This window comes from Orycteropus afer, unplaced genomic scaffold, assembly GCF_000298275.1.
Source record: "Orycteropus afer afer isolate SDZICR_OR568_19922 unplaced genomic scaffold, OryAfe1.0 scaffold00022, whole genome shotgun sequence".
Lineage (NCBI taxonomy): Eukaryota > Metazoa > Chordata > Mammalia > Tubulidentata > Orycteropodidae > Orycteropus > Orycteropus afer.
Genome location: NW_006921609.1, coordinates 14,581,301 through 14,602,751, shown reverse-complemented (window position 1 = coordinate 14,602,751; position 21,451 = coordinate 14,581,301). Strand labels below are relative to the sequence as shown.

The following is a 21,451-nucleotide window of genomic DNA, read 5'->3' as shown; positions in this document are numbered from 1 at the left end:
CTCCTGAAATTCACTGGGGCAAAACATGATGTGGATGTATGTTGCTAGCTAGTATCTGGGATTCTTTAGTCAGAAAGTAGAAGGTGTCTCAGGAATTTGAGTAATCAGCCAACAAAAGGAGGTGTACCTCAGAATTCAAACTAATAATCAATATAGTATACTAAGCAGAAGTATGATCATTCTTCAGAATGAACACACATGGTCAGATAACAAAACCTGTAATAAGAATTTGAGATTAGCTTTAAATCCCAATTTAGTAGGCATTCAAATGCTATTTCCCTCTTAATTTTTTCTTATAACCCGTACTGAATGAAAGAAACAAAATTTCTTCTGTTTCAAAGTACTTTGATATATCTGATCAGGCCATTAATTTTCCCCCAAATAGCCAAGGACTGTTGGAATTTTACTGCTGTCTGGGAGTACTTTGTTTAATGGTAGGTTAAAGTATTTGCCAATTTAAAGCTACAATCTTTTGTGGTTTCAGGGATGGTGTTCTAACCAGTTTATTTCAGATATTCCATTAATCACAGAGGAAATGTTTTTCTAAACAAACCTTTTTAAATTCATCTGAAAACTTTGCTTGTAAATATCACCTGTAATTTGAAACAACAAAAATATTCTAGAATATTTTTGGTAAATTCTCAATTTTTAAAAAGTTGGCTTTTCTAATTGCTGATAATTTTGTTTGCTTAGATGGCCCTGTCATCAACTTGTTTCATTCTGTTTACCTCAAGCAGAATGAATTATAATCTTAAAAAAAAAAAAAAAAAAATAGATTATATCACTACTGCACTTGATTATACAAGTCATTCTTTCCTTAAAACAGGGTACAAAATAAAAAAATGAAAGAAATTATTTTACGTTTTAAATTACATTCAGTCTAAGCACTGTGAAGGTATTGGGATTTCCTTTTCATTGTTTTTAATCGGCAAACATTAACTTTATCTATTTCTCCATCTTAACCACCTTATCACTTAGATTTTAAATTGTTCTCTCAAAGCATAATCCCAAATTTTTGTTGAGGCTGATGTTGCCTCTAATCTGATGCTGATTCTGCATTTCTTTTGTTTAAAGATTAGTTGCTTTAAAAGTTCTAAATATTCTATTGGTAACATCTGACCACTTCATTTTTTATCTCCTTAAAACCAAAGCATTTGATAATATGATAAATTGTACACTTGTAAAATAATCTGGTGTGCATTAAGAAAATTACTACCAGATGGCACAGGTTTTCTCATCTTAAATCTTACAAATCTAGGTGATCACAAAGATTTAAAGGCCTACCACATTAGAAACAGGCTCATGTTTAAGTCTCCCTTAAGAGCAGCATCTTAGATAGAAAAATTCAAGAGCATTTGAGCTCAATCTGTATAATATGGCTGGAAAATAATGGAAATCTGTCTCATTGAGTGGATAAAGTATAATCTATTAAGGAATCCATTCTTTCTTCTCTCTTTGCCTTTTCACATTCATGATGTCACTTTTCTCACCTAGATGTAGTACATTACCATATTGTTCCATGCTCCATGCTTATAAAAGACTTTCAGATTTCCTGTTCATTATTAAGGAAGCTTTAAATATTCTATTTGTACTTTAAAATACACTGTAATGATTAATGCATGTTTATAGGCGCAAAGAAGAACCATTCCAATGCATAGGAACCTATGTGGTCTATTTACCTAAGTACATTACTCCTACAAAGAACACATGACTATGTGAAGTCTAAACATGCATATTTTTTTTCCAGCTAACAACTAGATGGATTAATGGCAATTAGGTTGGATATCCAGATCAAGCAGGCTTAAACACAGAACATGATGGAAGAGGCCCTCCCTCAATCTAACAAACTCAGGGAGGTCCATAGATAGTGCCTGTTTGTTTCTTGAGCCGTTTAGTCTCAGAATCTACAAATTTACAAGATACTGCTTATTTGTAGTTTGTGGTATGGGAAGCACACAAACTATGAGCAATTGTTCTTTTTTCAAAAGAAAGCACTATGTATAAGCTTTACTTTGGATCTATATAGACTGGGCTCAAATCCACTTACTAAATGATCTGGAGTAAATTTCTGATATTCTCTGAGCCTTAGTTTTCTGATTCAAAAATAGAAAAATATACCTGAGACTTATAAAAATTAAATATATGTGGCAATTCATGTATGTAGCAGGTGTTGGTAATCACAGTTCTCATTAATTATCACAATGATAATCCTGTTACTTAAGTACATTAGTACCTTTATTAAATTTACGAGAAATTCACAGATGCATTTTTTTCTCTCTGTGTTTGTGTGTGTCTTGTGCAGAAAACTATTAAAAGCATTGTATACATAGCCCATCAGTTTTTTTTCAAGTATTAGGTTTTTTGCAATTTACTTAGTCTTTTAAAATTTCTGTTGAAACACCACAGAGTTTAAGTCCATTTGTTGTTTTTGTTTTAAACTAGTTGTTGTTGAGTCGATTCCAACTCATGGTGACCCCATGTGTGCCAGAGTAGAGCTGTGTTCCAAGGTTGTGAAAGGCTGATTTTTTGGAAGTAGTTCACAAGAGCTTTCCTCTGAGGCATCCCTGAGTAAACTGAACCTTCAAACAGGTTAACCATTTGCACTGCCCAGGGACTCCTATTCTGGTATTAAGTGGACAAAATTCTAATTTGTCTCCCACAATACAATACAAAATAGTGTGCTTCTAACATAAATTTTAAAATCTCACTTTTTCCAGAGGAAATGATGGTGGAAATCAATAGTTTCAAATGTGTGATCTCTCACACTGTGAAAGATTCTGATAGTGTGCTTGCCTATAGGAGTGCTATGCTAAATGCTAGGGATAGGACAAAGTCTTTGTCAGCACAGAATTTATATTCTATGCCAGGATTTGAACCAGTTCATTCTGGTTTGACACCCCCCACCCCATAATTTGCATTTCCATCCCATATATGTACTGAATCAGAATCTGCATTTCAAAAAGTTTCCCCACGTGATTTTTATAGATTCCTAAACCACCCCCCACCAAAAAAAAGAAAAAAAACCAAACTCACTGCCATTGAGTCAATTTTGACTCATAGTGACCCCTCCTTGGGTTTCTGAGGTGGTATCTCTATGGAATTAGATTGTCCAGTCTTCCTTGCTGGGAGTTCCTAGTGGGTTTGAACTCCAGCCGTCTGGTTACCGGTCAAGTGCCTTAGGCATTATGGTCAAGTGCCTTAGGCATTATGCTACCAGAGCTCCCAACTATAGAAATAGACTGTAGAAATATAAATAGGCAAGATGAATTTATTTTTATCTCCTACCTCTGGTAGCATAGTGGCTAAGACACTTGCCTGCTAACCAGACGGCTGGCGGTTCAAACCCACCAGCCACTCCTTGGAAGGAAGGTTGGGCAATCCTACTTCCGTAGTGATACTGCCTCGGAAACCCAAGGAGGGGTCGCTATGAGTCGGGGCCGACTTGAGGGCACATAACAACAACAACAACTCTGGTAGCATAGTGCCTAAGGCACTTGACTGCTAACCAGAAGGCTGGTGGTTCAAACCCACCAGCCACTCCTTGGAAGGAAGGTTGGGCAATCTACTTCCATAGTGATACTGCCTGGGCAACGCAAGGAGGGGTCGCTGTGAGTCAGGGTCAACTCAACGGCACATAACAACAACAACATTTGTCCCCAAGTGTTCATCATTAGTTTTCATGAACTAGTGACAAGTAAGTGTAAGTAATTCTGAAGCTTAATATATGTGGTGTTTTGAGGAAAAATGAAGTTTATTTAGCTCTGCTTTCTTATCATGTATGCCTTGTGAACTGAGGCATAGAGTTTCCAATAACTGAGCTAGATTGTGGCATCATCTTATGGTCAATAAAAGAAAGTGATGAAACTGGCAATATGGATATAGAATCTCTAATTCTGGGCTGATGACTCTTGACTTTTTATTAATCAATTGTTAAACTTATAATTTACAAGTCTGTGCTTAATCTCTTTTGACTCCTTTGGATTAGAATGCCAAATATCAAGGACAGGGATTTTTTTTCATCTCGTTGACACTGTCTCATAGCAATCCCATGTGTGTCAGAGTAGAACTGTGCTCCACAGGGTTTTCAATGATTGGTTTTTCAGAAGTGGATTGATCACCAGGCCTTTCTTTCAAGGTACCTCTGAGTGGACTCAAATTTTCAACCTTGTGGTTAGCAGTTTAGCATATTAGTTTGTACTATATAGGGATTTAGGAACCATTTTAGGGATGTTAATATTTTTATGGAATCTTGATACTATTAAATTATTTTGTTGTGTGTGTGTGTGTGTGTGTGTTTGTAGGTATATGGAGCTTTAGATTGTGCAGTGCTTAAAGTGTTTGGCTTTTAACAGATAGGGCGGCGGTTGGAACCTTCTCCTTTGCAGAAGAAAGATGTGACAATCTGCTTCTGTAAAGATTACAACCTTGGAAACCCTATGGAGCAATTCTACTCTGTCCTGCAGGGTTTCTGTGAGTCAGAATTGATTTAACTACAACAGGTTTGGTATACATATGTAATAAGTGATAAATGTATTTCAGTTAAAAAAAAAAAGTTATTCTTAATTTCTGACCTTTGGGGATCCCTTGCATACCCAATCTTGATTTGACTTTGTCTGTTATGGTTTATAAGGAACTCTGGTGACACTTTGATTACAGTATTGTGCTGCTAGCCAAATAGTAGGCAATTAGAACCCACTACCCACTCCAAGGGAGGAAGATGAGGCAATCTACTTCCATAAAGATTTACGGCGTTGGAAACCTGAAGGATGTCACCATAAGTCGGAATTGACTGGATGGCAGTGGGTTTGTCATGGTTATATGTCTTTCTCCAAATATAAAAGAATTTGAATATCAAAACTAACAAATAGTCTCTGGAAAAGGAATTATCTTAGCCTAACTTTTGGTGGTGAGGGAAATTCTCACCTGAACCAAAACTATAGAGAAGTAAGCACAAGAGCCCATGGAGAGGAAAAAGGGATTTACTGTTTGAAAAGTATTTTCAGCTGGAGTACTTGTAACTTGAAAGAGCCAAGTGTCTGAAAATGAGCTTTTCTTTCCTCAAATACTATGAACATTTGTCATTTTTATTTCTGGAATATAGTCATAATTCCTCCATAGGTTTTTATTTCAGGCTGTCCTAGCAGTGACTGTATGTAAATTCAGAATTATAGCCAGCTGGCTGAATGTAATGATAAAAACTTGGTTTTGTGGGAAAGTGAAAATTGCCCATAAGACTTTGTTTTTACCTTTAAAACAGCAAGACATTGTTTCATGAGACCTGTGAAGGAAATAATACATTACCTTTAATAGCGATGAGCTAAATTAATTTTTCATATGCATGTTGAATACTACTATGTAATCTAGCTAAAATTTTCAAAAAAGGTACAAATCAATCAAAAGGCTATTTTAGCCCCAAACCACTCTTTATATTGCCTCCTTTTTATAGGATTCACTTTGGGGTTCTGATCTTAATGACTTGGGAACCAGACACCTGGGGTTTGATCTCAAAGCCTTCACTGTTCCATCTGCTCTCCATTTCAGCAGCACTCACAGTTGCCTCTCCCTGGTTTGGAATACTATAATTTAGAGAGGGCTTTTCTCGGTTGATTGCTTTTGGCTACAAAACTCTGACTGGCTGAAAAGATGGGTGTCCAAGAAAAAATACCAAACCCACATCTTATTGGCCTTGAGCCACACTTAAGCAAGCAAAGTAAGGTGCTTTAAGAAGTCCGTATTTCTTCTTTCCATTACCACTTGTTAAAATTAGGATTCATGAAAAGGTCCTCTGGCGATGTAAACTAGATAGATAGAAAAGTGATAATTTACACCTTCACAAAGAAAATCATCCTCTCCCTTAACTTTGCCTCTCTGCAGGGTGGCTCCCACTTGCCTGCAATTAGCAGGACAGCTCTTCCTGATGTAGTCTATAATCAAATTATCATAGGTATGCTTCTGCTGCAGCAAATAGCCAACTACTAATTTATAAATTGCTGTGAGGAAGAAATGAGAAGTTCAGGAGGAGAAATGGAAATAACAGAGAAATGCAGCTGCCATAGGCCTAGGCAGCAACTCTCCCAGGCCTGTGTTCTCAGCTGGCAGCTCACCAAGCTATGTAGAGTGCCACGTGTTCCCAGTGGGATAATTGCTTTTTCTGCCTGAGTCTCGTGTTGCTTCTCTCTGGCTGAATTCATGTTGGTTTTAAAATGGTATTGTAAAGTGTACCAGCAAACAAATGAAATTGGATCATGTTCTGTTGTATGTATACAGCCTTGGCAAATATGGGACACCAATGGGGATATTCTAATGGCCTATTTTGCCCCTTAACTCCACTCCTAAGAGAATACTTGAAAGACCTGCAACAAGTTACGAGTTTTCTCCTTATAATGAATGCTGTCCTTTTTAAATGTAAAAATAACAGAACTATACAAAGATGGGTTAAATTAAGAAAAAGAAATTGTATATTAATATTGATACTTTTTTTTTTTTAACTACAGACCATTTTAATTGCTATTTAAAAAGTTTACTCCTTGGTTTTACTAATTTCCAGGTTTGTTTCTATACAAAGCTTGTTTCCTCTTTTACAGTCTACTTAAACTGTAAATAACATGTATATTTTCACAGAAGATCTTATGTAACAAAAGGATGCCTGGATAAGTACATATCCATTGTAAAGAAAATATGAATATGCCAAATTGAAAGCAAACAAATGACCATTCTCTCTCTCCCTATCTCTCTGTCTCTCTTTTCTCCCTCTCTCTCTCTTTCTCTTTCTGTGAATCAAAATGACTAGGAATAGAGAGAGGTGAAAAACAATGCCAACTGTTTGGTTGGCATCTGAGCACTTTGACCAGTGTGCCACCACAGTTCATTGGGAGCCAGTAGTCCTTAGGAAAAGTAGGAGGAATAAATAAGCTTTGCTAGACAGGAGGGACTGTAATTTAACTGACACTCTTTCTTGTTCATATCAATCTGAAACAAAATTTGTGTTTTGAGACTGACATGTGAAATAACTATTTATGAGTACATGATGTCATTTTAAAAACATTATTTTTGTAAGACAAAGTTAGTATAAATAAATAGAATAAATGAAAATTAATTTCTTGATATTTTTCTTATACCTAAGAAAAATGGTGACTAGAGTAATAGATATTGTTTTATTTCAGATGGAGGAAATTTATGAACAATTTTAATTTTTGATTGATCATTTTTTATGATAGCTTAGTAAAAATATTGATTAAAATTTAGATCCCAAAGAGAAAACAATGATAAAAGTATTAATATGCATAATCAGAAATATAAAGCTATATGCATATGATATTAATCTATACATATTAAAAACATGAAATCATTTAATGTAAGACATGACTTGTACATGTGTCTATTGCTTTGTTTACCTGGCGATATGAATAAGAAAAATTGAAAAAAAATACTGTATTTCCTTTGATATTGTATGTTGTTGTTGTTATATGCCGTCGAGTTGGACCTGACTCATAGCGACCCTTCCTTGGGTTTCCGAGGTAGTATCACTATGGAAGCAGTATCACTATGGAAGATTGCCCCATCTTCTTTCCGAGGAGTGGCTGGTGGGTTTGAACCACCAGACTTCTGGTTAGCAGTCAAGTGCTTTAGGCACTACGCTACCAGAGCCCCTTTGATACTGTATAAGATATGAAATATATAAATTATTTTTTGGTTGGTTATCATTCTTCTAATTAGCTATGAGACTTTTATCCAGCTTTTACTCATCATTTTGTATAATTATGCAACCATTAATCCGTTTGCTTAATTTTGAATGCAATAAATCATGATTGTTTTTGAAAGATAGGATGGTATTTGTAAATAATAAGTAAGCTTTGGTATGAACTGCTTAATACTAAAAGCTGATCCTACCTTGGTAGCCAGATTGGAAAGTGTAGGCCCTATTCTACCGCCTCCCTCTCTCTGCCACCTGCTCAAACAAGATTTCTTTCTTGGTTTAGTATTATACTTTTGTTAGTATTATTGTTGTTGAATTAATGCTAAATGTTAAAGTAATAAAAAGTGTTGTTATAGAGACTCTTCTTCAATGTTTCTGTTGAAAGGAGTCCTTGGGGACAATTTATGACTGTCCTGTAGCTTATTTCACCAAGGAGAGTATCTGGGGGCTGTTATTGGCCATTTGGGTTTTCTGCCTCTTGTTGGCATTAAAAAGCCTTAAACTCTTACCAGGCATTTCTTCTCTAGTTCACAACAGCTTGATATCTGGTCTCTAGGTCAAATATCCAGGCAGAAGTGACAGCATTGTTGTGAAGAGAGATTTACCCAACACCAAGAGGTAAACTGTTTCAGTATAATACACTAAATTATGATTCAAAACATCTTATCTAATTTACTTTGAAAATAGTGCAGAAATGATTTAGTGGCAAAGAATTGTTTCTCAGAAAAATAATTTCTAAACCCAGATGCTTAAAAAAAAAAAAAAATCACTTTTCATGTTAACTCTGCTTTTCAAGCCCTTACTACTGCAAATGAATATTTTCAACCCGTTAATTTTTCAGAAAATTGTAAAAACTAAGTAATGCACAATTTCCCATTGGTATAATGATGTCCACATACATGTATCTTATATGTGTTATTTCAAATATATTAGCTTTCTAAATAACTATACAAATTAATTCATTAATATATATGTTTTAATAGTATTTCTAGTAAGGAACACATTTTTTTTTGGATCCAAAATCTATTAAAGGAAAATGAGATAAATTATATGACAGTTTGGAGGTTAGTAATTTGAAGTCATCTTTGAAGCCCTTAATATAATTAGTGGTTTCGTTTTGGTCTGTTGGATTCAAGTCACGTTAGGTTAATGTAATTAAAAGCAGAAAAGATTTTGTGTAGCCAAACTAGTTAATTAACCCCAGTTGGTTAAGTATGTTAACCTGGAGGAATGGATAACATTGTAGGGGTGATGCCTGAAAAAAAAATCCTATGTAACAGATACTGAAATCATCTGACTTGCTTTAGGGTAGAAAATGAAGACATTCCATGGAGTTCATTTTAAGTTCATCTTTATTACTGATTTCAAGCACTGATTACAGGGTAACCTGTATACGCCATAGAATAACCTAACAAAAAGCTTGCTTACTTTTTTTAAGGAAACATTCTTCTATTTGTTCAAGGTTATAAGAAGTGTTTCTTCATATATTCTGAAAACAAAAGTACTGACAACAGATTTCTCATTCTAACCAGATATATAAAATGGTTTTCTTCACTTCAGAAAGCTCATCTCAGACATGATTTTTCGACATGAAAAGTGAAGGCATATGTCGTTTCTCACTGCTTCAGTCTTTAAGTAATAGGAGAGAAAACTTTTACTCCTAAGGACAATAATCATTTATTGTTCACTGTAAATTAGGAAAATACTTATACTATGATATCTTAATGTCTTTACAATATATATGCTTTTAAATCTGAGACAGTTCCACAGGAAAAAATATAATATTAAAAGATTATTTGAGACTTTAATATTCTTTACCATTTTCCTCTACTCCCTCGTCCTCTGTCTCCTTCCCAAAAAGGAACAAGAGCACTGGGACCTTTTTTGTTTTGTTTTCATCAAGTATGTATATAGCTGAGGCCCCCTTTCAAACACTGTCTAGAGCTTATGGAAATGTGGGCTTCTAATGTGGTTACCACTGTGGGCTGGTAAGGTATATGGTAATGAGAAGTAGGACCTCTGCCTTGGATTTTTGACATAGGCTAGATGCCAGCATATTGTCTGAAAGCTTACCACATTCTGCTTCTCCACTACCAGGATTATGTTAATTGAAGTAGTGCTGCTACAGTTCAGTGTTTAACATTGTGTCTGTTCATTATACAAACTCATTTTTGATAGGTTTACAATTTGGCTGTCAAATCCAGCTGCAAGAAGAGACCTGCCAGGAAATATTTCTTACCTTGTTTTAAATAGTGCTGTTTTCACATTTATAGTGTTTGTATGTGTTAGACATATTTTTCCTTTCTGTGTAGAGAGAAGAAACACCAATATTTGGTTTACGAAAGGGCAAAGAGGGTTAGAATGTATAAAGTCTCCCTTACAAATACCATTTTTGTGTAATATAACATAAAATGGTGATTGTTAATAGTAGGTACTTCTTGAAAGCTAGTATGTTGTATTTGATCAGGATTATTTTGCCCCTTTTTTTCTGTTCTTTTTTTTTTCCTTGAAAAGAACAGGCCCACATTTGTGACCACAGAGAATAAATGGAATATAGTTTTTGGTTAGCTTTACTTCATTTCAGCCTTTGACATAATGCCAAAATCAATGGAATTTATGGAAATTGAAGACTGTTATTTTCTTCCATTATTTTTTATATCTCTTTTTGCCCTACGTTGTTGTTGGTTCCTCCACTTTGTCAATTTCTCTCTCTCTCATTTATAAGGAAATAAGAATCTCCTAGGTTTAGTGAAGTTTGTTTAGTCTCTAAGACTATTCCTTTTGTTTGTAACATCTACTTTGTGATCCTTAGTCATTGTTGCCTGTGAACATAGACTGGAGTATTTTAATTTGTAATGAAATTGTCTTATTTGTGACAGAGATTATAAGAGGCTTGATACTAGTCAGGGAAGTCTCAGCATTTTTTTTTTCCCCCAAGTAAAATAAACCCTCATTTATGTCAATGTATTATCTAATTCTAAACCTTCCTTCCTTTTACCAGTTTAGTTCAGGCTTTATTCTTAGGCCAGAGCTGAGTTTTTACAGCAAAGGTTTTCAACTTCCGCACTATTGACTAGGGCCCAGATAACTTTGTTGTGGGTGCTGCTCCATGGAATGTCATATGTCTGGTAGCATTCTTGACCTCTACCCACTAGTAGCATCCTCCTCTGAGTTAGGACAACCAAAAACATCTCCAGACATTGCCAAGTGTCCCCTGGGAGAGGAAATGACATTGTCCCCATGAAGATCAATGTTTTGGAGAAAATAGTCAAAACATGTACAGTCTAAGAAGTTCTTGCTTCTAAGGCTTTGCCTTCTTGATGCAAATGCATATTTTCCTGATAAAACCAAATGGAGTTGTGTTAGTAATTAATTTTAATAAAAAGCTTCGAAATTTATCAAAACAAGGGAAGATAGTTTTATTTTGTTTTTGAATCATTAAATGTATAAGTTATTATACTTTGTATAATTATAATAATAATGTAGAGGCATTTCTCTAAATGCTTTATTTGAATTTATCTGATGTAACCCTCATAAGAAGGAGTCCAGCTGGCACAGTGGTTAATTGCTCAGCTACTAACCAAAACGTAGGTCATTCTAACCCAGTAGCCACTTCGTGGGAGAAAGAGGTGACAGTCTGCTTCCATAAAGTTTATGGCCTTGGAAATTCTATGGGGCAGTTCTGGTTTGTCCTGAAGAGTCAATATGAATCAGAATTGACTTGATGGCAAGGTGTTTAACCCTTATAACATCTTTGGAGATAGGTGTTGCCCCAATTTAGAGACAAAATACACAGAGAAGAATTAATGCCTTGTCGGACGTCACACATACATAGTTACGGGCTGTCAGACTCCAGGGCCCATTCCTACATGGTCTCCTGGGTGTATATACCTACTTTTGATCAATTTTAAAGAATTGTCTGGGGTGTAGAAATCTGTGCTATATTAAAAATTTTTGTGTTTGAGTGTTTTCTGACCTAACTAAAGTTGGTAAAGAATATCTTGAGTTAAAAAAAAAAAGTCTAATTTAGTTGACTTTATGTAGCTTTAGATGATTAATATTTTTGCTGTTGTTACCAGAAAAAAAATGCATTCATTTTCATTTAAAAATATGTGACTTTAATATTTTTATTTTCAGGCCAATATACTTTTCATTTTTATTTTGCATCAGTATAGAAAGTAAGGATTCTCATGAAATGTGTGCTTCTAGTGATACTATAATATGAGACAAAGCTTCTTAAGGTATCTGTTGTTGTTGTTGTTATCTGCCGTCGAGTCGGCCCTGACTCATAGCGACCCCTCCTTGGGTTTCCGAGGCAGTATCACTACGGAAGTAGGATTGCCCAACCTTCCCTCCGAGGAGTGGCTAATTCATTGAAAAACATTTACTGTATTATAGCAAAATTTGTCAAAGTGGTGCATACACTTATTGTTTCTCTACTTGCTAAGGATAGAGAAAAAAAATTATAAAATGCCTGATGGGTTGATTTTGCTTTACACAGTAGGAGTGATTTAGCAGAGATAACTGTAAAATAAATATTTATAAGAGGGAAACAGCTTTTCTGTTTATATCGAGTACCAAAACATAGATATGTGCTCACAAAACATAAGCCTCCTAGTAGGTTGAGTTATAAAATATTTCTAAGATTGTGCCAGGTCAAAGGGGCAGGAGGCATAGCTAGGCCCCAAGCCCCCTAGAGCCAGGAGACGGAGAGACCAGGAGCAGCCAGGAACCACAGAGTGGCAGGTTTCACGTAGGAATTAGGTAAGAGGAGGATGCAGAGGTTTCCACCAGCTAAGGGAGACAACCTTGTCTGTCAGTTTGTCATCCTGTGAGGCTTGTACATTGCTGTGAGGTTTGAGGCTGTGCCAGTGGTGTTTCAGATGCCAGCAGAGTTGCACATGGTACACCAGTTTCAACACAGTTTACAGACTAAGACAGATTAGGAAGAAGGAGGAGCCTATCCACTTCTCAAAAATTGGCCAGGGAAAACCTTGTGAATAACAGAGAAACACTGTCTGATACATTACTGGGCAACTTTATGAATTGCTTGGAAACATTGTCCTACACAGTGCAGGAAGACTAGCTCCTTGCGTTGGAAGGCACTCAAAATAGGACAGGGAAAGAGCTGCCTCATTAGACTAGAGCCAACCTTAATGATATGAATCAAGTAAATCTTTCAGGACCTCCATGTGCTGACGTGGCATGACTCAAACTGAGGAGAAACAGCTACAGACATCCATAAATAATCGGAACATGGAATATATGAAGTATGAATCTAGGAAAATTGGAAGTTGTCAAAAGTGAAATGAAATGCATAAAGATTGATATGCTGAGCATTACTGAACTGAAATGGACCAGTTTTGGCCATTTTGACTCAGACAACTATATGATCTACTATACTGGGAATGACAAATTGAAGACGAATGGTGTGGCATTCATCATCACAAAAGATGTTTCAAGATCTGTCCTGAAGTACAATGCTGTCAGTGATAGGATAATATCCATACAACCTACAGGGAAGATGAGTTAATATGACTATATTCAAATTTATGCACCAAACACCAAAGCAAAAGATGAAGAAATTGAAGATTTTTATCAACTTCTGCAGTCTGAAATTGACTGAACATGCAATCAAGATGTGTTGCTTATTACTGGTGATTGGAATGCAAAAGTTGGAAACAAGGAAGAAGAGTTGGAAAGTTGGTAGTTGGAAAATTTGGCCTTGGTGACAGAAATAATGCTGGAGATCACATGACAGAATTTTGCAAGACCAACAACTTATTCATTGCAAATACCTTTTTTTCAACAACACAAATGACAGCTATACACGTGGACTTCACCAGACAGAGTACACAGGCATCAGACTGACTACATTTGTGGCAAGAGGCAATGGAAGAGCTCAATATTTGCAGCCAAAACCAGGCCAGGAGCTGATTGTGAAACAGACCATCAACTGGTTGTATGCAAGTTCAACTTGAGTTGAAGACAATTAAAACAAGTTCATGAGAGTCAAAATATGATCTGGAATAGATCCCTCCTGACTTTAGAGACCATCTAAAGAATAGATTTGATGCATTGAACACCATTGACCAAAAACCAGAAGAATTGTGGGTTGACATCAAGAGCATCATCCATGAAGAAAGCAACAGGTCATTAAAAATACGAGAAAGAAAGAAAAGACCACAATGGCTGTCAGAAGAGACTCTGAAACTTGCCCTTGAGTGAAGAGCACTAAAGCAAATGGAAGAAATGCCCAGATAAAAGAGCTGAACTGAAGATTTCAAAGAGCAGCTCGAGCAAACAAAGCCAATTACTATAATGAAATGTGCAAAGACCTGGAGTTAGAAAACCGAAAGGAAAGAACACACTCAGCATTTCTCAAGCTCAAAAAACTGAGGAAAACATTTAAGCCTCAAGTTGCACATTGAAAGATTCTATGGGCAAAATATTGAATGATGCAGGAAACATCAAAAGAAGATGGAAGGAATAAAGACATGGTTCCAAAAAGAATTGGTTGATATTCATCCATTTCAGAAGGTGGTATATGATCAGGAACCAATGGTATTGAAGGAGGAAGTCCCAGCTGCACTGAAGGAATTGGCAAAGAACAAGGCTCCAGGAATTGACAGAATACCCATTGAGATGTTTCAACAAATGGATGCCCCACTGGAGGCACTCACTCAGTTATGCCAAGAGATTTGGATGACAGCTATCTGGCTAACTGACTGAAAGAAATCCATATTTGTACCCATTCCAAAGAAAGATGATCCCACAGAATGTGGAAATCATCAAACAATATCATTAATATTGCATGCAAGTAAAATCTTACTGAAGATAATTCAAAAACAATTATAGCAGTATATTGACAGAGAACTTCCAGAGGTGCAGGCTGGATTCAGAAGAGGACATGGAATGAGGGATATCATTGCTGATGTCAGATTCGTCTTGGCTCAAAGTAAAGAATACCAGAAAGATGTTTACTTGTGTTTTATTGACTAGGCAAAAACATTTGATTGTGTATATCATAACAGATTGTGGATAACATTGAGAAGAATGGGAATTCCAGAACGTTTAGTTGTACTTATGAGGAATCTGTACATAGACCAGGAGGCTGTCATTCGAACAGAACAAGGGGATACTGGATAGTTTAAAATCAGGAAGGGCGTGTGTCAGGGTTGTATCCTTTCACCATACTTATCAATCTGTTTGCTGAGCAAGTAATCTGAGAAACTGGACTCTATGAAGAAGAACGTGGCGTCAGGATTGGAGGAGGAATCATTAACAACCTGCAATTTGCTGACGACACAACTTTGCTTGCTGAAAATGAGGATGACTTGAAGTACTTACTGACGAAGACTGAAGAATACAGTCTGCAGTATGGATTACATCTCAATATAAAGGAAAGAAAAATCCTCACAACTAGACCTATAAGAAGCATTACGATAAATGGAGAAAAGATTGAAATTGTCAAAGACTTCATATTGCTTGCTTCTACAATCGACGCCAATGGAAGCAGGAGTCAGGACATCAGATGACGTGTATTACTGGGCAAATCAGCTGCAAAGGACCTCTTTAAAGTGCTGAGGAGCAAAGATATTTCCTTGGGGACTGGGGTGTGTCTGGCACAAGCCATGGTATTTTCAATTGCTTCATATGCATGTGAGAGCTGGACAGTGAATAAGGAAGACCGAAGAAGAGTTGATGCTTTTGAGCTGTGGTGTTGGCGAAGAATGCTGAAAGTACCATGGACTGATAAAAGAGCTAACAGGTTTGTCCTGGAGGAAGTGCAGCCAGAATGCTCCTTGGAGGTGAGAATGGCCAGACTTCATCTCACATACTTTGGTCTTGTTGTCTGGAGAAAGATGTCATGCTTAGTAAGAAGGATGTCATGCTTAGTAAGGTGGAGGTCGACAAAAGAGGAGAAGGCCCTCAATGAGGTGGATTGACACAGTGACGGCGGTGATGGGCTCAACTGTAGCAAGAATCGTGGAGCTGTCTCAGGACTGGGTGGTGTTTTGTTCTGCTGTGCATAGGGTCACTATGAATTGGAAACGACTTGATGACACTTGACAACAACAACACGATTGAGCCAAGTGTAATATGTTGTTGAGGCTACACTCATTAATTACTGTGAATTCTTTAGGAGTTAATGCTTTCTTTGGATTTTGGTTCACCTCTCGGCTATTGTTTCCTCCCTTTCATGTCAAGATTGGAATTGTTCCATGTCTGAGAATCTTCTGGCAGTCCCCTCATAACTCTTGTTAACTAAGTTCCCATTCTCCATTTGTATGGATTCTTTCAAAATATGCTAGCTTTGGGCTGTAATATATAATGTTAATTGGTACCCCATTTGTATATAATCAAGTTGATTTAAAACCTTACCTTGTCAAGTATTTAAGATTTGTAAAAGTGAATTAGTACCTTATTATAATATAATGATGCAGCAAACACAGATCTTTACTGTTGAAAATTGTTTATTCTTTTATATATTTTAACTCCCATTCTTCTACTCATTTGCATGTTTAAAAATTATACTTAAAGCTGTATGTTTTTATTGTAGCTAGCATTCATTGACTTACTGACTTTAAGAACAAAAGTTATTTTTAAAGCATTGTTCATTTCCTCTTATTTTGCTGCCAGTTTAGTCCATTATTGTACAGTCCTTTCAGAATTGAACTAGTCACCTTAATACACAAGGATATTCAAGTTTAGAATCTTGAAGTTTCGGAGGAAGTTCAATGTCCTGTTCAAAGTTATAGAGCCAATAAGGAACAAATCCAGGACTGCATCTCAGATCACTTCTATCTCTGAAATAGAACCTTTGCCAACATCTTTTCTGGGATGATTTTATTTCCTTCAAATTTTTGGAATTTTTGTGTGAATGTTTCAAAATAAATACAAACAAACATTATAGTGGATCCTCTTGGAAGGATTTTATGATACTTAAATCATTCTGAAAACTTAAATTTATTAAACAGCAATTTTAATAACAAGGTTCTGGGGTATACATTTATTTCCATTTCTTTATCTCATTTAGGTAAAGATACAGATCTTGCCTAAAATCTCAGCCTGATGTCATCTTGCTATGTGATAACTGTGCAGATCACTTCACTTCCACAAAAAAATAAAAAAAAAAGAGAGAAAATATTGCTATTTACTAGGCATTGTGATAGGTCCTGGGGCTATAAAGAGGCATTAGATATGCTTCTCTACCTCGGATGTCACAGTCAGGGAAGAAAACTGACATTTAAAAGCATAGTTAAAACACACTGTGATGGTGGGTATAGAGGCATAGTGGAAATACATGGGGAGGGAGGTTTTATTCTTTTGAGTTGCTGGTCCCTTAACTGAAAAATGAGGTTATTAGAATACTTCCCCTAACAGTCTCACCACAGGGTTATGCTAAAGACAAAATTTAAATGATAGACTCATGTAAATTTAAGGAACAAAAACCAAACAAATAAATACTGTATAAACTGGAAATGAATTAGCATTATGAATCAATAGCATTAAAATTAGGTATACCTTTGATTTAAAGATCCCACTTTGAGACCTTCTAAAGAGATAATTGTACATGGGAGAAAAGATGTGTGCAAAAGGAGGCTGATATCTGTACTGTTTACAAGAGGGAAGAGTGAAATATCTTAAATTTCTATCAGGAGGGAAATTATTTGGTAAAATATGGTAAATTCATAAAATAAATGGAATACTATGCAATGCTTTAGAGCTCTGGTGGCATAGTGCCTAAGGCACTTGACTGCTAATCAGAAGGTCAAACCTACCAGCTACTCCCCGGAAGAAAGGTTGGGCAATCTACTTCCATAGTGATGTTGCCTCGGAAACCCAAGGAGGGGTCGCTATGAGTTGGGTCCGATCCGATAACAAACACATAAAAACAACAACAACATGCAGTCCTTTAAATTGCCATAGAACATCTGTGTGAATTGTTCTCATCATATTATTGAGTTAAAAATGCAGGTTGTAAAATGCATATATCACATGATTCTATGTTTGTAAAATTGTGTGTGCATATGCATATTTATATTTGTATGTAAATATATGTGTGTATGCATGCATTTACTATGGGTGCATGTGTGAGAGAGGGGAGAAAAATGTTCATAAATGTTGACAGTAGTTAACTTGAATATTTTTTTGTGTGTGATATTTCTATCCATTTTTGTATTCTGTTTGAAAATTTAAGGAACAAAAACCAAACAAATAAATAAAATTACTGCTAATGTATCTTAAACTGTTAGAAGCCTTTCTAGACAGGCTTCCTTTTGGATAACAGACTAGATTTTGTCTATAACAGTGTTTTGCATTCATCAGAAATCCTTTGGCTAATATATGCAGGCACTATTCTAGATATGAAGACTAAAGTAGTGAAAAATGCAGAGAAAAATTTTTGAGTGTTGTTCATAGTGGGTATTTAGTACCTAGACCATCATGACATTTGTTTTCAATACTATAGAATAAAAAATATCAAGTTCTAAAGGCACAGAATTTTAAACCTCTCAATCGTTGTTTTGTCCAAATATAAGGCTTGGTGACATTATCTAATTTGGGTGTCTCAATTGAAATAAAGCCATTTAAGCATTCCAGAACAATTTGACCCCCACCTTTACAAAGGAGTAGTTTCAATGAACTCCATAGTGTATGGTGAAAAGAGTTTTATTTGAATGTTTGTTTGGCCTCATTTTGTGCTATTTCTTTGTTCATTCTTCCTTGTATGTGTATGTGTGGGTGTTTTACTAGCTGATACACCATACAGAACAACTGTGAGGTCAAACCACCATAAATAAATGTACTGGAAATTTTCCCTGACAAAACCTTTCTGGGATTCAGAGCATTATTGACATGCACTGATAATTGAGCTGAATTTGCCAACTTAAAAACATGTTAAATTAAGTAAAGATAGTCCAATTTCCACATCCTAATCTTAATTCATGGTTACCTTCAACCTATTCATTGTACTGGGTGTCTACTTATATTTGTAAGTAATGTTCTTTCAATTAATTAAATGTTCAAGGTGTACCCTAATGTAGCTTTCCAGGTGATTTATTGGGATCTGTTCAGTTTCTGCCTCCTGTGCTTTCAAGAAACTGCTTAGGAGGCAGAAACACACACACTCACACACATACACCCTGGAAATGGCATTTTCTGCTGTGTTTTAGAAATTAAGATATATTTCTTTAAGCTGAATCTGGTAAATTAGGTAACTAGAGACATTTTAATTTCTACTTCTTATAGTACCAGAAAATGCTTCCTTGAAAATATTTGTACCTAATGCATATTTATATGTTAATTATAGTGATATGGTACTAGGAATTGTCCTTTTTTCTTTTACTGCTTACTATCCAATTTATTCATACTTTTTGCATTTTTATTTAACTAAATAATGTGAAAGGGCTGACTGATTTGAAAACAAATTCCTAGTTATATAGAATATAATAATTTTATAAAATACATAGGTAGTGGGAAAATGTTATGTCTCTTATGCTTTTGGAATTAATTCTGTTTAAAATTGCAATCTATAAACATAGCAAATATTTCACGTCAACTTTTTGATACAATTAACTTTTAATATCTGTTATATGCTTAGAAATTATGCCTCACTTATGAAGATCTATGGCATTGAAACAAAGCTAAAACAATGTGAATATTCTTCATGTGAAACTTTTTTTTTAAGATACGAGGAGGAAAACTCATGATTACTTACACCCGTAAGAGTGATGCTGGCAAATATGTTTGTGTTGGTACCAACATGGTTGGGGAACGTGAGAGTGAAGTAGCAGAGCTAACTGTTTTAGGTAAGTGCAATTTTTTCTAATCTGTTTACTTTAAAACATGTATTTTACAATCACTTTTTATCTTTATACAAGGGAGAAAGAAGTGACTTTTTTTTAGAAGGTAAACCAGTGTCTTTGGGGATGGGAAGGGAGAGAAAGAATCAATAAAGCTGACGAAGATGAAAGCAAAAAACTAAGAGTAATATTAAACCAAGGGTGGAGTTTCTAGAAGTAGGAAACTATGGGAGTAATTTTCTACATAATATTTAAATGAATAATCTATACATCCTGACCATCTAGAATATTTTCCATTTCATCTGTCTTCTATTTCTTCTTGAGACGGCTCTTTCTAATTTTAGAGAGACCATCATTTGTGAAGAGACCTAGTAACTTGGCAGTGACTGTGGATGACAGTGCGGAATTTAAATGTGAGGCCCGAGGTGACCCTGTGCCTACAGTAAGATGGAGGAAAGATGATGGAGAGCTGCCCAAGTCCAGGTACAGATTGCCAACTCAGAATTTTCATATTTCTCATCAAATCATTGTCCGCATATATGCCTTTAGAGTCATCTGTTCTCCTTGATCAGGGGCCAGATACAATATGAGAGAGAAATGGAACCAGGAGGTTGCTGTTCTTTCTCTCAGAAGGTTTTCAAATAAGAAATTACACATTCATGGCCTTGACTTGTACAAAGGTACACTTGTAAAATGTGACATTCCTTAAACAAGTTTCTCTTCTGTTCGATCAATCAAAGTAAATACCAATTTCTTGTGTGGACGTATATAGAGAAGGGAGGGAAGGTACAACTTTAAAGACACAATTGTGAACCAATTAAATACCAGGCTTCCTTTTCTCCAGCTACAAAATCACCAGGGAATGGTAGAACGGTCAGAGTTTCTTGATAACTGCCAAGTCTTTAAATTGGTTAGGAGCAGAGATATACTCCCAGCCTTAGGTAATAAGGCAATAAAATGAAGCATTCAGGTATTATCTGTAGGCTGTCCTCTCTAGTTTGTTCATTCTTTCAGCAAACATATGTTGAGCCCCTGATAGGTGATGTAGTTACAGCAGTGCCTTAGATGTAGTTTTGGTTGTCAAGGAGCTCAGCAAAGGAAATGTGTATGGATAAATAAAGAATAATGCACTAAGCCTTGTTACTGTCACATATAGGTAGACCTGTGGGAGCACAAGGGAAGGAAATCAAAAGAGAATTCTCAAAAGTAAGCAATGTCTTGAAAAATAAGTAGGAATTTGACTAGCAAGAAGGAGGAGAATACACTAGGACAAAGACATATCACAACTTCAGCACAAATCTGAGAAAGAGCAGGACATGTTTTGAGTGGAGGAAGTTTAACATGGCTATCCTATAGAACATGTAGCAAAGAGTAATGGGATACGAGGCTGGAGGGACTGGGGCCACCTTGTCAGGGGCATTGTATGATAGACTAAAGAATTTAGAACTGTATTGCATATACACTGATGAGCCAAGAGGAGTTAGTATGAAAGAATTAAATTTAAAAAAAATATCTTAGCTCTATGAATAATGATCTATTGTGGGAGGGAATTAATGTCAAGAAGACCAGATAAAAGATCCAGAAGGTCAGAACTGGCAGATGAGATGCAGACAGGGTTTAGATTGAGAAGATATTGCTGAGACTAAATTTACAACTTGGATGACTTGGTAGGGAGGTAGTGAAGGAAGATAGGTAGACTGTATTACAACCAAAATAACAACAACAAAAATAAAACTCACTGCCATTGAATCAATTCTGACTCATCGTGACCCCCATATAGTTTTGAAAGATACAAGTCTTTACAGAAGCAGACTGCCTTATCTTTCTTCCACAGAGTGGCTGGTGGGTTCAAGTCAATGACTTTTTGCTTAGCAGTTAAATGCCCTAACTACTGTGCCACCAGACTTCTTAATATATATACAGTTCACTTCCGTAGTGATACTGCCTC

At 35.9% G+C, this 21,451-nt stretch overlaps 1 protein-coding gene across 1 annotated transcript in view; it reads left to right on the top strand.

Annotated features, from left to right (window-relative positions):
• ROBO1 (roundabout guidance receptor 1) overlaps window positions 1–21,451 on the top strand; it is a 784,554-nt gene that overhangs the window by 527,820 nt on the left and 235,283 nt on the right. Inside the window, exons 4-5 of the mRNA XM_042783645.1 lie at window positions 19,389–19,509; window positions 19,848–19,986. Of these exons, the coding sequence (XP_042639579.1) occupies window positions 19,389–19,509; window positions 19,848–19,986 (260 nt within the window). The remainder of the gene's footprint in view (window positions 1–19,388; window positions 19,510–19,847; window positions 19,987–21,451) is intronic.